The 14292-nt window shown below is 40.4% G+C and overlaps 1 protein-coding gene across 5 annotated transcripts in view; it reads right to left on the bottom strand.

Moving 5' to 3' along the window:
- Positions 1-14292, bottom strand: part of MITF (melanocyte inducing transcription factor) — an 88647-nt gene that overhangs the window by 16292 nt on the left and 58063 nt on the right. For 3 of the 5 annotated variants that reach the window (XM_052679258.1, XM_052679259.1, XM_052679260.1), the window contains exons 3-4: positions 1611-1838; positions 419-502 (exon numbers count right to left, since the gene is read on the bottom strand). In XM_052679258.1, coding sequence (XP_052535218.1) covers positions 419-502; positions 1611-1838 — 312 coding nt within the window. The remainder of the gene's footprint in view (positions 1-418; positions 503-1610; positions 1839-14292) is intronic. The other 2 variants (XM_052679261.1, XM_052679262.1) reach the window with 1 other exon arrangement.

The raw sequence follows: 14292 nt of genomic DNA, 5'->3' as shown, positions 1-14292 counted from the left end.
AGTAAAATAAAAAAAGACAACTTATCTGTTGCTGTTAATTAAAGCTGTTTCTGTCTTCTCCCCCCATAAGTACATAAATTACAGAGAAATGGGGTCTTCCAAACTATCAAGGCAGCAACACATACATGCAATTTTAGGAAAATTGATTTAGAAAGACTTCCTGGAATGAGATCCTAAAGCATGCTTGATAGTGTTATTCTGCTGTAGCACTACAGTTCTAGAAAAGCATTAAGCTTTTTCAGGTTGTTGATGCTAATATGCAAGGATACAGCAGATTTGTAATTTAAGAATTTCTTTTTGTCGTTTTACATTCAACCTCTTAAAAACATTACTGGGCCAGCTTAGTATTTATCGTCACTTCAAATAAATATTCTCATCAGAAAGCGTTCAGTGCTCCAAGTCCTGTGTCATCCAGTACCTGCATGCATGATGCTCGTGAGTGGGTATTCAGAGCCGGGCACTCACTCTCGACCCTGCTTTGCTCTTCAAATTTATAAAATCCCTGCAGAAATAAAAAGGAAAAAAAGAAAAAAAAAAAAGAAAGAAAGAAAAAAAAAAAAGCAAAGCATGGATCTGAGTTCATGGCACAGTCTCAGTCCCCAAAAGAGCACAATTTAATTGTTGTCATGCACACACGGGCCTGATGACACAGTAAAGCAAAGCTGTGAATAACTTGAAGAAAAAATAAATATATTTGGGTACAACTGAGATGGAACTTTGATTTTCACTTCTTTTGAAGCCATGGAGCACAAGTACATTCTCTCGCATGTGTGAAAACAATTTTGCAATAAGTGTTTTTCTAAGCTGGATAACGTTTTCCTTTAGCACAGAGTGCATCTGTATTAAAACTCCAGCATAAAAGCTTGAGGACAAAGGCAACTCTACAGTTCTCTTGTTTGTCAAAATGCAAAATTATGAACATGATTCTTGTAACTGCTGTTATCTTTCATGTAATCTCCCTTCTGCACCTGAGCATATAAAACATCCACCTCAGTTTTTGTCAGCAAAGATTAAGATGGAGAATGACTTCTGCGCATAGGCTAGAGAAGTCTCATATTTGCAGCACTGAGCATCAAAACAGCAAATCAGTAACATCTAAGGACATGTTAGCTGAGATCATCTGGCATCCCAGCTAAGCAAGAGACTCGTTCAGGTTTTACTGCAAAATTTCCTAAAAACTCCTTAACAATCTCACCAAAAAAGATCTGAACTTTTCAGTTATTATTTGTTACGTTCTTTGCTCTCTCTATAGTGAATGAGCCATAAATAACATTATTCCAGAAAGAGACAGCTTACAAAACTGCTTTGTACTCTCCAAAGGTCAATTATTCATTGTGTGCATCAAGCAAGCGAGAAGAAAAAGTTTTAATAAGCATAAACTAGATAAAGTAGTTCACAGAAGATGAAGTTACAGATAGTTTTTCTGCCCAAACGTTGTATACAAATGTATTGACCAGGGAGACAGGGAAGTAGTGATAGCATTTTCAAGTGAAACAGTTCAGAAAATGAGCCAAACATAACCCAATGACGAGCAAGTATGGTTTGAAACAGAAAGAAGGCAGAATGAGATTCCGTTTCAGTGAAGAATATACACAGTGAGAGTGCGTTACCTCTTTTTCACAGTTGGAGTTGAGGGTGAGCATAGCCATTGGACTGTTGGGTGCGCTGCTTCCAGTTCCAGGCGGCATGACATGATCACCAGGCTGGTTTGGACATGGCAAGCTCAGGGCTTGGTTGGCATGTTTATTTGCTAGAGTGGTAGAGAGGTACTGCTTTACCTGCTGCCGCTGGGCTTGCTGAATATGGTACTTGGTTGGATTCTCAAGGTGAGTCTGCACCTATGACAGGAGTTAAGAGAGCTTTATTGTTTTACAGCGTAATAACATGTGGAACCAAGCTGGCCATATGTTTGTGACACACACCAGCCCAGCAGCATTTGATTCAAAGTACAAACCTGTGCCGCTCCAAGGAACTCAGCGCTTCGCTTATTCACATTCAGCGGCAAAGAATGAGTTTACGAGATAATGTTTCAATAACTGTCTTAATGGTAAACCAACAAGTTCCAATTGCTCTTCTACATAACAAGATTTATCACTTAAAATCCATGCTTGGGCTTCCCAGTTTACACAGATACTCCAGGAATGGCACTTCTCTGTTTAGACCTTCAGATACACAACACTTATTTTTACACAAATGTGGAGAAATAAGCAGCACGGAAGGACTCGTTTTGCTCGTTGACAGCCACCAACTAAAACCAAATTGGATGAACTGCTATCTGTTACCAAATTTGAACTGAAGAACAAATTACATTATTTAGCTTACGTTCCTTTTTCTTTTTTTTTTTAAATATCAAATGCATTAATTGGAAAAAAAAAAAAAAAAAAAAAAAAAGAATTTTTGCCTCCAGATTATTCATCTCTCAGATATATGGCCTAAATCATATACAGTCATTAAGACAACACATTATACAAATACAATGCAAGACAAGAAGTGTCTCAGGTCAAATCAAGCATAACATAGAATATTCCATATTTTATATCTGTAAATGTAACTATCACACTGAACTATTCTCGTTCACCTTAAGTAAGCAAGAGAAGAAAGATCTTTTATTTTTCATGCAAAAAAATTCACCTATATCTTGGAAACGTTATCATGTCTCTTTTATCATTAACAGCTATATCAAAAGTTAGAGAAACTGAGATAGAATAATACTCTGAAATGCTTTTTGTATTGAAGAGTTCTATTAAAGCGACTTTGATTGCCATTACAACCGACCATGCATGTCCCCCATTCATTTTTGTGGAAGAAATTCAATAAAGCATACTAGACATCAGAGGAAAAGGATTTCCTGTATATTTAAGCCTTCTTAGCAATAGATTTTAAAGTAAGTCTGCAAGTAACAACTCACCTGATAATGATTATACTCAAGCATTTCCAGCATAATACTTAGACAATTGTGAGAGAAGGACTGCAGTATCCTTTGCTTTATGCTACTCCAGTCAGAGACTCATGCACGGAAGCACCATGAAAAAGCTGCCCCAAACCAGAAGCACTTGAATGCCACTGCCCAGACTTATAGTAACCTACGCTAATTAGCCACGCATGTAGAGAAACAAACAGTTCACAAGAGCTCTTCTTGGAGCCATGCAAGTTTAGCCCTAAGAATTGGTATTTTTTCCCCTGGCTTTGACGTCATGCTTTTTCATAAACATAAAAGGACCTTTTAAGTGATGGGCTATCAAAGTCAGATTGACAGTTCGCTCAAGGCTAACTCGCAATTCATCTTTCGTTCCAGTCATACTAATAGACAATGGTATTTTTCTTTAGCACTAAGGTTAAAAGTTTTTAAGTACAGAGTAGGAACCAACTGAACAAACCCCACGAGCCAACCACAAACCCACCGGCCATGGGGCACACTGGGAAAAGCTGCAGGGCTGCACAGGCCTGTCCTCAGCCCGGAGCCACAGCCACCCATCACCCGGCTTCACACAGGACCTGCAGCTCAGCAGGAGGATTTCAAGGTGCTGAGCCACTTCTTCAGCCTCCCTCATCCTCCACATTAACTCTATCTTACCATACAGCTGGAAGAGGATTCCCAGTTTAAGAACAGCTGACAATAGGCTAAACCACGTCCTGCACACACCTTCATCCACACTGCCCCATTACTGCCCCCAGTCACAAAACATCCGAAGTTGGAAGGGACCCACAAGGATCACTAAGCCCAGTCCCAGACCTTTCAGCCCTTCCTTATCCCAACAGAAAGTACTGTGCCAAAGCACAGCGTCACTCCACTTGAGTTATTTTCCAAAGTCTGCTGCACAGCAAAGCATATTCAAGATAGCATTTCTGGAGAGCTTAATCTGATCGCTAAATCGCTACACTACTCAACACACAAGTCTGCTGTGATAAGAACAGCACTCGCTTTGTTGATCCCCAGCTATAGAATCAATTTTCCTATCACCACCAGTAAGAGTTATGCTACCCAGATAAATCTATTTTTCACTTTATTGACTCCGAAGATGAAAAATTAAGCTCCAGTAGATGAGTTAATTTCTGTAACTCCTATCTTAGAATGTATTACTTTGACAATAGACCCTGCTCATTTGACAGCATTTGCACAGTCCTTTTCCTCTATCAGGATCAGACATCACTTGTCACCTAGGCAGGGTGAGAGCACAACACAGAACAAAACCTGCATCGCTCACACTCCCAGGAGAAGGACCAGAAAAATTCCAAGATCTAGATGTCCACCAACAGAAAACACCAACTGCATGTTGTGTGGGTTTTTTGGGTTTTTTTTTTTTTGCCTTTTTTTTTTTTTTTTTGTAGCAGGCTGTGCCCTAGGCCTTCCTCTGTCACCTCTTTTCTCCTCCTTTAATCTCCCACATTCTGCTGGCAGATAACACAACCCTCAGTTGCACTCAGTCCCTGTGCCAAAAAGCGCCTGGTCGGGTTTACACTGAGACCCAGTGCACGACATTTGGGCAAAGCTCATCCAGCAGAAGTGTTTCAAGAGAGTTCAGGCCATGCCGATTCGAACTAGGACACAACACCCATTCTAAAGAGCAGACGGTAAAAATCCAAAACAGAAATTAAGCAGCAAAGCTGTGGATTCCCAGCTCTCAACTGGTGAGATACGGCTGCAAGAGACTGCCAGTAATCTGCCGGGATGCCCTACATCTCCCTGGTACCCCACAAGCAAGGAAGGAACACATCTGAGAGCTGCCTGAATCACATACATAAGAAGATCCTTCATCAAAAACACCACTAAACCTTTCTGTGAGAGCAAAGCCAAACAACTGAATGCTTCATTTACGTAGAGACAAGCTCGGGCACAGGAACATTGCAGAGATTTAGAGGAGACAGATAACCAAATGAGAGGAAGAATTTTTCCCCTCATCCCCACATTTCTTTATTTTACTTTATTTTATTAAAAGACCATTTGTTTCAAGTAAATTGCCTTAGGACTTTTAGTTAATAATCACAAATAAAATACCTTTTGAACAATTTTCTCCCTTCAATAGAACTTTTTGTTGCTTAGACAGCTAAATGTCACGGGATTTTTAAAAAAAGGTTAAAAATCTGCGTTAACAATCAATGATACACAAAGAAAAATTATCTAAACCCACATCCAGCAGCATGTTTTGTAAGGCTTCAGCTAGGCGCACTGCACCAGAAAGCCAGCTCAACATGTGGGCCAGTCCTTCAAAGTTACTTTTTAAAGCTGCTTTGATCCATCACGTTTGGAGGTGACAAAAACTAACAGCAGCAAACCCTTTTCAAGCACCATGAATAGAAACTGAAAGCTGTCCTAACAGGTGCCTCTCATTTCACAAGAAGAAGACTGAGAACAACACAAGAATCAGTGCCTCTTGCATTCAGATTCGAAGCATGTATACCTGGTTAACTCAATTTTGAGCAGCTGGCAAATCAGTCTTAAACATATATAACCATTCCTATGGGTTTTCTTGTAGCACTTAAGTTAGCTTTTCCTTAAGGCCTCTAATCCAAGTTCAATATTCTGCAAGTAATATCCACCACTGATTGATCTGCTGAAATCTTCAATACCATATACAACCTCAATTATTTCATTAAAATACCAATCATGGGTTTCACTGAAATACCAGGAAGAACACTATCTGGCTCCAAAACTCAACTAGCAAGACAAGCCTCAAAGACGTCTTCCCACATACAGCATTCAAATTCTAAGCAACAGCTACACTTCTTCCCCTATAAGGACATCAGTGTTCTAAGCGGCTTCACATTAGAAGTTCAGTCCACTGGCCTTTGGAAACCTTATCACTCGTCCAAGATGGAACAGCTACTTCACTTGAAATATAATCAAAACACAGTTGATAGTATCGCAGTACACATTATTGCCCATAGAGTTGCTGAGAATTCAGAAACAGATACATCTATTAAATAACTTCTCTGGCTGCTGTTCTACCATTCCCCCCATCTTTTTAGAGGATATTTGTTCCCTTTTGTTCAGTCTATAATGCAGGTATAGTGACTAGAAGAACACAGACCAGAAAGCCCAAGAAGAAAAGAAACCTGATAAGCTACTTTTATTAACAGGTAAAAAGATTATTTTATCTTAGGACATAGTCAGTGCAAAGAAATGACATCAATTAATGCTTAATAAAACCCCTCTGAACATGAAAACTCAAGGCAGGTACAAAAAGACTATTTAAGATCCAGCAGTATGATTGCAATCTAAGTACATCCAATAGACATCTTCCAACACACAGTTATAAAAATGAAAAGGCACATTGTCCAGAATGAACTGGGAGTTGTTTTGCCCATCACCAAAAATTCCTCTGTGTAATTTGACATTTTCCTCCAAGGGAAAGACATGGAAGCAGATGAAAAGAACAAAGTATTTTGTGAATTAGTATTTAAAAACTGTGCTTTAGATATAGAAGCACATGACAACATTATCTAAAGAAATTAAAGAGAGGTTAACCAATCTGCCTAAGACAACTGGAATTGATGTAATTTGCAGGTTAGTGACATGCTAGCTGCCATTTCACAAGTGTGGTCTTCAGACAGAACCTCATCCTTTGAACAGCAACAGTTTTCTGATAGGAAACAAACATTTCTGCTACTTACTTCTGGATGTATGTGCTACATATTTTTATTTTATATACTTTCTAATAGAGAATCAGGAACTATTTTACACTTCAAGACAAACAAATAATTGATTCCATCAAATGCCAGACACCAATAGGTTTCACATACACCACATGCTTTGGAGTGTAAGTGCTTTATGACTAACAGAAAACAGTATCAGTGGCAAGACTGCATCTGAAAAGCAAGCTTGAATTACTGCCAAGGTAAAGAAAAAAAATAACATGATTCGAGCACTTCAGATCTACATCCATTTCTGCCCTCCTCCTTCTCACCTGCACTAGAATCTTTGAGATTGCTTGCTGCACACATTAGGGTGTGAAAGCCTCCCCTATACAAAAGGATAGAAACAAAGCTGTTTCATAAGCTCTCTTGCAAGACCTGCAGGACATTAGCTTACAAGGAAGCAGAACCATAGGACTAGACGTTTCAGTTGCCCGTAAGCCAGTACAGATGGTCTGAAACCACCTCTGTTCTTTATCTTGGAAAGGCTTTCATAGCCAAAGCAATATCATCCACCCTTCAAACAGCAGGACCAACACAAGATTTATCTGGACCACTAACGTAGTTTGCTATTGACTTGAAAGAGTCACTTCAGAGAGGTTAAAATGTTTGTCTAACTTTATCTTCCTCCTAAGGTTGCCAAGCACAGTGCCAGCTTTGACCTGCAGTCACATATTTAGAACCTGAACAAGACTATCAAGTTACATGGCACTGCAGTTACTGACTCCATCCCCCCAGCCCCCAGTAATCCCTGCTAGACCTACACACCCCAGCACTCCCAGGTTTCTGGTTCACTGCACGTCTTTAAACTGCTTAACTCTACTGCGCTTCCCAGGGCAGGGAAGAAACACAGAATCGTGACCCTTCTCCTTAGAAGTGTGTTGACAAACTAGAACATAACTTAAAGCAATGAACATTTGTATGTACAAGCAATTCAGAGATCATCCTGGATGGAAGTATAAAACCCACAGATGAGACAGCACGTATTTAAGGTATACAGAAGGAAGAACATCACTCTCAAATCCCAGAATGCTGTGAGGAGACATTCTGTTCAGGTGAGAAGCACACTGCCCTATCGGCTCTGTTCTTCTAAGGTTGATCAGCTGTAAAGATGACAAATTTTAACCCAGTGAACCTACTTAGTCTTTGCAAGGACTTAACATGTATCGTGCAACACTGACTGCTCAGAAAGCAGATGATATGTATCCTGGGCTCCATCAAAAGAGGGGTAGCCAGCAGGGACAAAAAAGTGATTGTCCCCCTCTACTTTGCTCTTGTGAGGCTCCATCTGGAGTACTGTGTCCAGGTCTGGAGCCCCAAGTACATGACAGACAGGAAGCTGTTAGAGAGGGTCCAGAGGAAACCACGAAGATGAGCAGTGGGCTGGAGCAGCTCCCCTACGAAGACAGGCTAAGGGAGCTGGGCTTGTTCAGCCTGGAGAAAAGAAGGCTGCAGGGTGACCTCATTGCAGCCTTTCAATACCTAAAGGGAGCCTACGAACAGGAGGGGAATCAACTCTTTGAAAGGGTAGATAACAGCAGGACAAAGGGAAATGGTTTGAAGTTGAGGGAGGGAAGATTCAGGTTGGACGTCAGGGGGAAGTTCTGTGCTATGAGAGTGGTGAGGATGGTGAGGTGTTGAACAGCTGCCCAGCGAGGTTGTGGATGCTCCATCCCTAGAGGTGTTCAAGGCCAGATGGGGCCCTGGGCAGCCTGGTGGCCCTGCCTGTGGCAGGGAGTTGGAGATTCATATCCTCAAGGTACCTTCAAACCCTGCCATTCTGTGACTTCACACAGATGAAACTAAAGGTAAAACAGGAAATTTTGCTCAAACCGTATATGATAGCAAAAAAAAAAAAAAAAAAAAACAACAAAAAAAAACACCACACTAAACAAAAATTGCTTTCTAAAAATTTCATATCCTCAACACTGATCTTATGAGTTCGCTACAAGGTTTGTGAGAAGTTGCTCTGTTTAATAGCCTACAAGATGCAGTTTCAAGCCAAGACAGCTTTACAGTTTGAGGAATATTATCTTCAGCTCTTTGAAGTTAAAGAAGGAGAGTGCTTGATTTACAGGTCTTACAAATCCACAAATCTAGCATATAAGAATGAAGTTCAGAATACTGCCCACAGGCTACTGAAGTATTTACTTGCAGAATTTCAACATTCAGCGAAGGAATGCAAGATAGAGAGATGTAAAGATGGCACTGGATGAAAACTCATTTAATAGCCAAAAGCAACAAGGAAAATCATACTTGTATCTTCCTCTTTTTTTGAATAGAAGTTACTTGTAAACTCAGACACAATTCTTGGTTTATTATATTCAAGAAGAAAAACCTGCTCTGTAGACACGTTGCACATCAGGAGATCTCCACTTGTTGCGCACAGCTAAAAATGATCTAGGTGAAGCTACACTCATTGCTGACACAATTTCAGGGCTGGCAGCATGCTCTCAAGGTCACTTACAAAGCAAATGTCAAGAGCACGTCACTAATCACGATCAACATTTGAAAGCAAAACACTGAAGGTAACAAACACTGCACAGTGCATGCAGTGTCTGGCCTACACCATTAACTGAAAAACCTTCCTTCTGAAACTTGCATGATTCTGAAAGGACCACTTCTTTTAACAAATTGCTTCGTACCACACTGCTACACAGCACAAAGAACACTTGTTTTAGAAGGCACTTGTTTAGAGGCTATCTGCTTTATGACAGTGCCATGAGAAAAACTTAGCAAGAGAATGAAGATTCTGTTAATTCAAAACGGTTTTAAGTGATAAACTGCCCTGAGATTCTACATGTCACAGTTAATAAAGAATTAGAAAGACTCTACTGGGCTCTATAAAACTTTGCCTACAGCCTACAATGTCTCATGGCAGCCCAGAATGGAAGACTTGAATAAGCCAAAGAATAAAGCAGTCTAAATGCATCCATTTTATTCACACTACTAATATGATCACTGGAAATAGTCTAAAATTATTTATAAAAAAAAATAGCTGACTTCATTTAAGTGAAGGAAATGCAAGCTGGCTTACCACTAAACTGCTTGATTTTTATCCTTCTGTTCAACGAGGTGCAATGTTATTTATGGCTGTATTAAAATCGACTGGGTTGTAATAAAACAGTTTCAGTAGCTCAGAGTGCTCAATCATCACACTCAGTAATGTAAGACAATCCAAGTCACCTTCATGCAAACTCAGCTGTCTGCAATCTGAAGCATTCTGCTAAATACCAGAATTGGCATTTTTCTGCTACTTTGGCAAGACACACAAAGATGAGTGCAGGCCTAACCGAGAGGCAAGGCACTGCTCCAAAGGAGAAAATTAACCCAATCAGCCAAGTTGATGCCATAGAGCATCAAAACTGAAAACCTGCTCTGTAGGCATTACTTTTCCAAGGGAGCAGAGTGCTCATGTCCCTGGTAGTTCCATTAAGCAATATTACACTTCCTATTTCCTGACATCTCACTCACAGAGAAGGTGCACCTACTGTGATGTCAGCTCTAAAAAGAGACTAAAGGTAACAAAAAGAAGAAATCGCGTTGTTATTGCACTCTAATTTTAAGCCACAGAGAAATGGGGGAGGGGGGGGTTCAATCTGAGCTAAAAGAATACTGCCATAATACTTCTGTATCACAAAGATGTATTTATGGCACATAGCTATTACATTGCATGAGCTCACCTCCATACTCCATGAACTTATTCTCGTAACAGCTAGATGGTAGTTATTTCCTAGCTCCCAGGAAAAGACAGACTAGCAGAGGCTCATTCAATAAAGGACAGCAACATTTCACCCTTTGAAGATCTCAAGCCTGGCATATGTAAGAGATATAACATCATGATCTATTTTATAATGACAAAAACAACATCCAGCCACTCAGCCACTTTTGTTACCTTCCCCACACCTGCCTTCCCATGTCTTGCAGACATGAGCTGTTGAAAACTCTTCTCCTTGTGTTATTTCACATATGGTAGATAAATAATTCATTACACAGTGGAATGAGAAGCTCTTGTCCACAGAAGTGACCCTTGCTCAGGCCAAAGGAAGGAGAACTTGCAGCACAAGCAGCTGAACTGGTGAAATCTTTTGACAAAAATTCAGCTAGCTGTCATTAGCCTTGTTTAGCCAACCATAAAAAGAAACTGCAGTCGGAAGCATTACTTCAACAGATATTAGACAAGAACATTCCCTGTAGGAATACTTAAAGACTGTGAAAATAATGTTATATAAAAAAAAGATGTCCAAAACTTCTGCATTTCCAGCACATAGACATGCCCTACAAGAACAGCAGCCTTTGCAGCCTTGCAAGGGCCTGTGAGGTCTCAATGCCCTGCTGCAGAGTACTGCTGGTGCCAACTTTCTTTACAGGACATGAATCTGAATTTTATAACAGCGCCACAAATTCCATCTTCCCAAGCACTTTACAGAAAACTCTTTTAAATGGTTTCATCTGAACTTCAAGAAAAAAAGCTCAAGTCAACATCTCACCAGGAGAGACACATTCATGATACAAAGCTGGGTGTGTGCTATCAGCCCAGATCTCCAAAGGTTAGCTGCAGGAGGACTGCCAAGAAATTCAGAAGTATTGGTTTTGTCAGAAGATCAAAATGTCTCTTGAGACATCCAGGGCCTCCAGGCTTGGTCTCAAAAGAATCCTGTTTTAAATCACACTTGACCCATGCTAATTTAACCCTTGAAATGCTATCACAGGAACAGAACCATGTTCTCAAAGGGAAACAGACAGTATCTTCTAGTCAAACCTCATTTATGTGAAAAATACACTTTTTGCCACTGGAAAAATACAGGTAATACTGCATGTACATCACGAAATACCTTTCACTACAGATGGATAAGAAGAAGTTTTAGCTACCCAAGAGACAGGATGGAAACACAGCCCAACAGAAGGCAAGCAGGCCCTGGACAATTAGATGGATGTAATTAGAGATTAGATGTGGACTAACTAGATGCTAACTCTCTCTCTCCCCCCACTTTCCTTATCTTATTTATATTTCAAGTATAAACCCATTTAAGTATGTCACTACTTTGTAAGATACAATAGTTTTTAGAGATCTTAATGCTTTAAAAATGCAAATAAGCTCACACTGAACTGAGTTTCTTTTACATGAAAGTTTGAACACAGGAAAACTAAAGGGCACTAGGAACCAGAGCAGATGCCAGCACATCCATAACAGCCAACAGGGGCTAGGGGCTGTACACCAGCAGATCTACTCACAGCCGATACCCAGGACCCCATAGCTTGATGTACATTTGTAACACAATGCAATACACAGAGCTGTGCAGGGAAATGGCTGAGGATACCACGTGCATTGCAAAGATGTTCACATCAGGCTGGCTCCAGACTGGTCTCACGGGCTGGACTCCTAGTCCTGACTGGAGAGAAGGAGGGCTCCTTGCTTAGTGTCCTCTGACACAAACATAACCAGTATTCATCAATAAGAATTAACAAACTTCTAGTAAGCAGGGACAACGGGAAATTTACTGCAAAAGCAGGTTGCAAAAGCCCTTCATGCTAAGGGCTGCCAATTCTGCTTCTACCTTACTCCAGCTGATGCCTAATGCTTATAGACAACTGGAAGCAATAGTTAGCTGAGACACGTTGTCTGGAATTACAGCCACTAGAGAGAGAAGTGCAATGCTAGAATAGCTGTGGTTCTCAAACAGTTATCTGCCCCTACTCCCTTGTACACACTGCATCCAAAGCAGAGAATCTAGATGATCTGCTTGCATCACACTAAGCGATCAGGATGGGTTCATTCATGGCAGTCTGCTAAACTTGTCCTACCAGCTTCAGTCAACGCAGATAAGAGGAATTAATAGCAATTGCTGGAGAAGGTGGAAGCTCAGAGATAAAGGCTTTCTAAAGGCAAGTGCTGCGAGCAACTCGAGCTCAGGCAGAGGCCTTGTCTGGAAGCATTTCTCTCTTTGCTTACATCAAACACTCCTGGGAAAAGCAGAAAGCCAATTCTGAGCAGCAATCCCATAGGAAATGGCACTTAGCACAGAGCAACCACTTGTTTAGTGAGAAGCACTCTAGAGCAGATGGCACCACTCTTCTACCCTCCAAAAGCCAACGTAGATCAGAAAAGCACAAACTCTTTTGAAAAGCCACAGTAGCGTGATTAAATACTATTTTTCCTTTTACACAACAAACCATACAGGGCTGAACCCTTAAGGAATACATGAACTTTCATGTGAAAGGAGCCCATTAACTGCTGCACAACAAATGGTGCTTGTGGGCCACGACTCATTTCGTTTTAGAAAGCTTACAATTGCTGCACATAACTGCTGACTCATTCAAGGTCATTTTACTCCTTCCCTGAACAAACTGTTTCTTTGAGTCCCAGCCTACCGTGGTATTTCAGAAGACTGTTATTTCAGTAGGAGCAAGGAAGCAGAATTTTGTTAGCTTGTGCTACACTTCAAGGATTCAAAATTACTTCAAACTTCAGCCAGAAATATTTTTTTCTGAAAGTACTATTTATTGTGAAAATACCAGGTTGCAGAAAAGATATTATTACATTTCACTGGGTCATTTTAAACAAGCCTACAAAGTCTTTTTAAAGTGCTTTTTACCGACATAACAAATCTTTATATGGATATCAAGTGTATTCCAAGAAGCCTAATCTTCATACAATAATCAGTTAAATAGTAAACTAGCATTAGACTGCTCAACATGAAGATTTCTCAATTAACAAGTTATGATCATAAAGATGATTGCTGCATTGCTTTTAAACTTAGGTCTCACTTCTAAGAATTTCTCTCGATGGGAGAAGAACCAACTTTGTGCAACAACAGCAGAGCACTGCACAGCATCAATAAAACAGCCCCAGTCTGCATAAGGCTGCAGCAGCAGCAGCAAGAGAAGCTCTGCTCCACCAGTTTTGAAAAACAGGGCTTCCAGTCGTTGCCTGTTTATCTCTTTCTCTGAAAACAAATGGAAATTTGCTTCCTAATCATCTGTGAAGTCCACAATGCTTTGGTTGTTTCAACCAGGAATTTCCAGGTGATTTTCAGGAAGAAAGTCTGAAATAAAAGCTTTCATTCACTCAATATACAAACTTCCTTTCACATTCACAGTTCATTTCTGATTTGAATTAAGAGCAGAAATGATTCTAATATCACTGCAAGTGTAGCTTAATACAGTAATTCAGTGGAAGGCCTTTCATCATAACTAGGAAGAAAAAAAAGAAAAGAACTCAGTGTCAGAGAAGGAAAAATACTCTGAATTTGATGTGAGGATTTTCTAGAGGCTACAGCAAGGAACTTGACTCTTTTAAAGAAGCTCAGGTGCTCAGCAGCTTCTGAGATCCAAAGCCCCATCCAGCTACAGCCACGCAGCTGCTTCCCAAGCCGCTGCAGCTCAGCAGTCTGTCACACTCCTGTGTCCTATGGTGAGCAGATATGCCTATGTCATTGTTGAAAAGGAGAGGACAGATGGATAGATACAAGACTTACATTGCCTCAAGACAGAAAAATTGCTCTTTGAAACTTAGTGGGTTTTTGATCACAGAAGACATATTCCTGCTGATGTCAATGTGTTCATTTTAAGATGATGCTGATTCCAATCAAGTCAAGAACAAGAATTCTGTTGTCAGAAGCCAGAGCTTTCAGTAAACGAGCTGCCTGAAGATGTCTA

Source organism: Tympanuchus pallidicinctus, unplaced genomic scaffold (assembly GCF_026119805.1).
Source record: "Tympanuchus pallidicinctus isolate F22 unplaced genomic scaffold, pur_lepc_1.0 scaffold17, whole genome shotgun sequence".
In the NCBI taxonomy this organism is placed as follows: Eukaryota; Metazoa; Chordata; class Aves; order Galliformes; family Phasianidae; genus Tympanuchus; species Tympanuchus pallidicinctus.
This window is presented reverse-complemented; position numbering and strand designations above follow the sequence as displayed.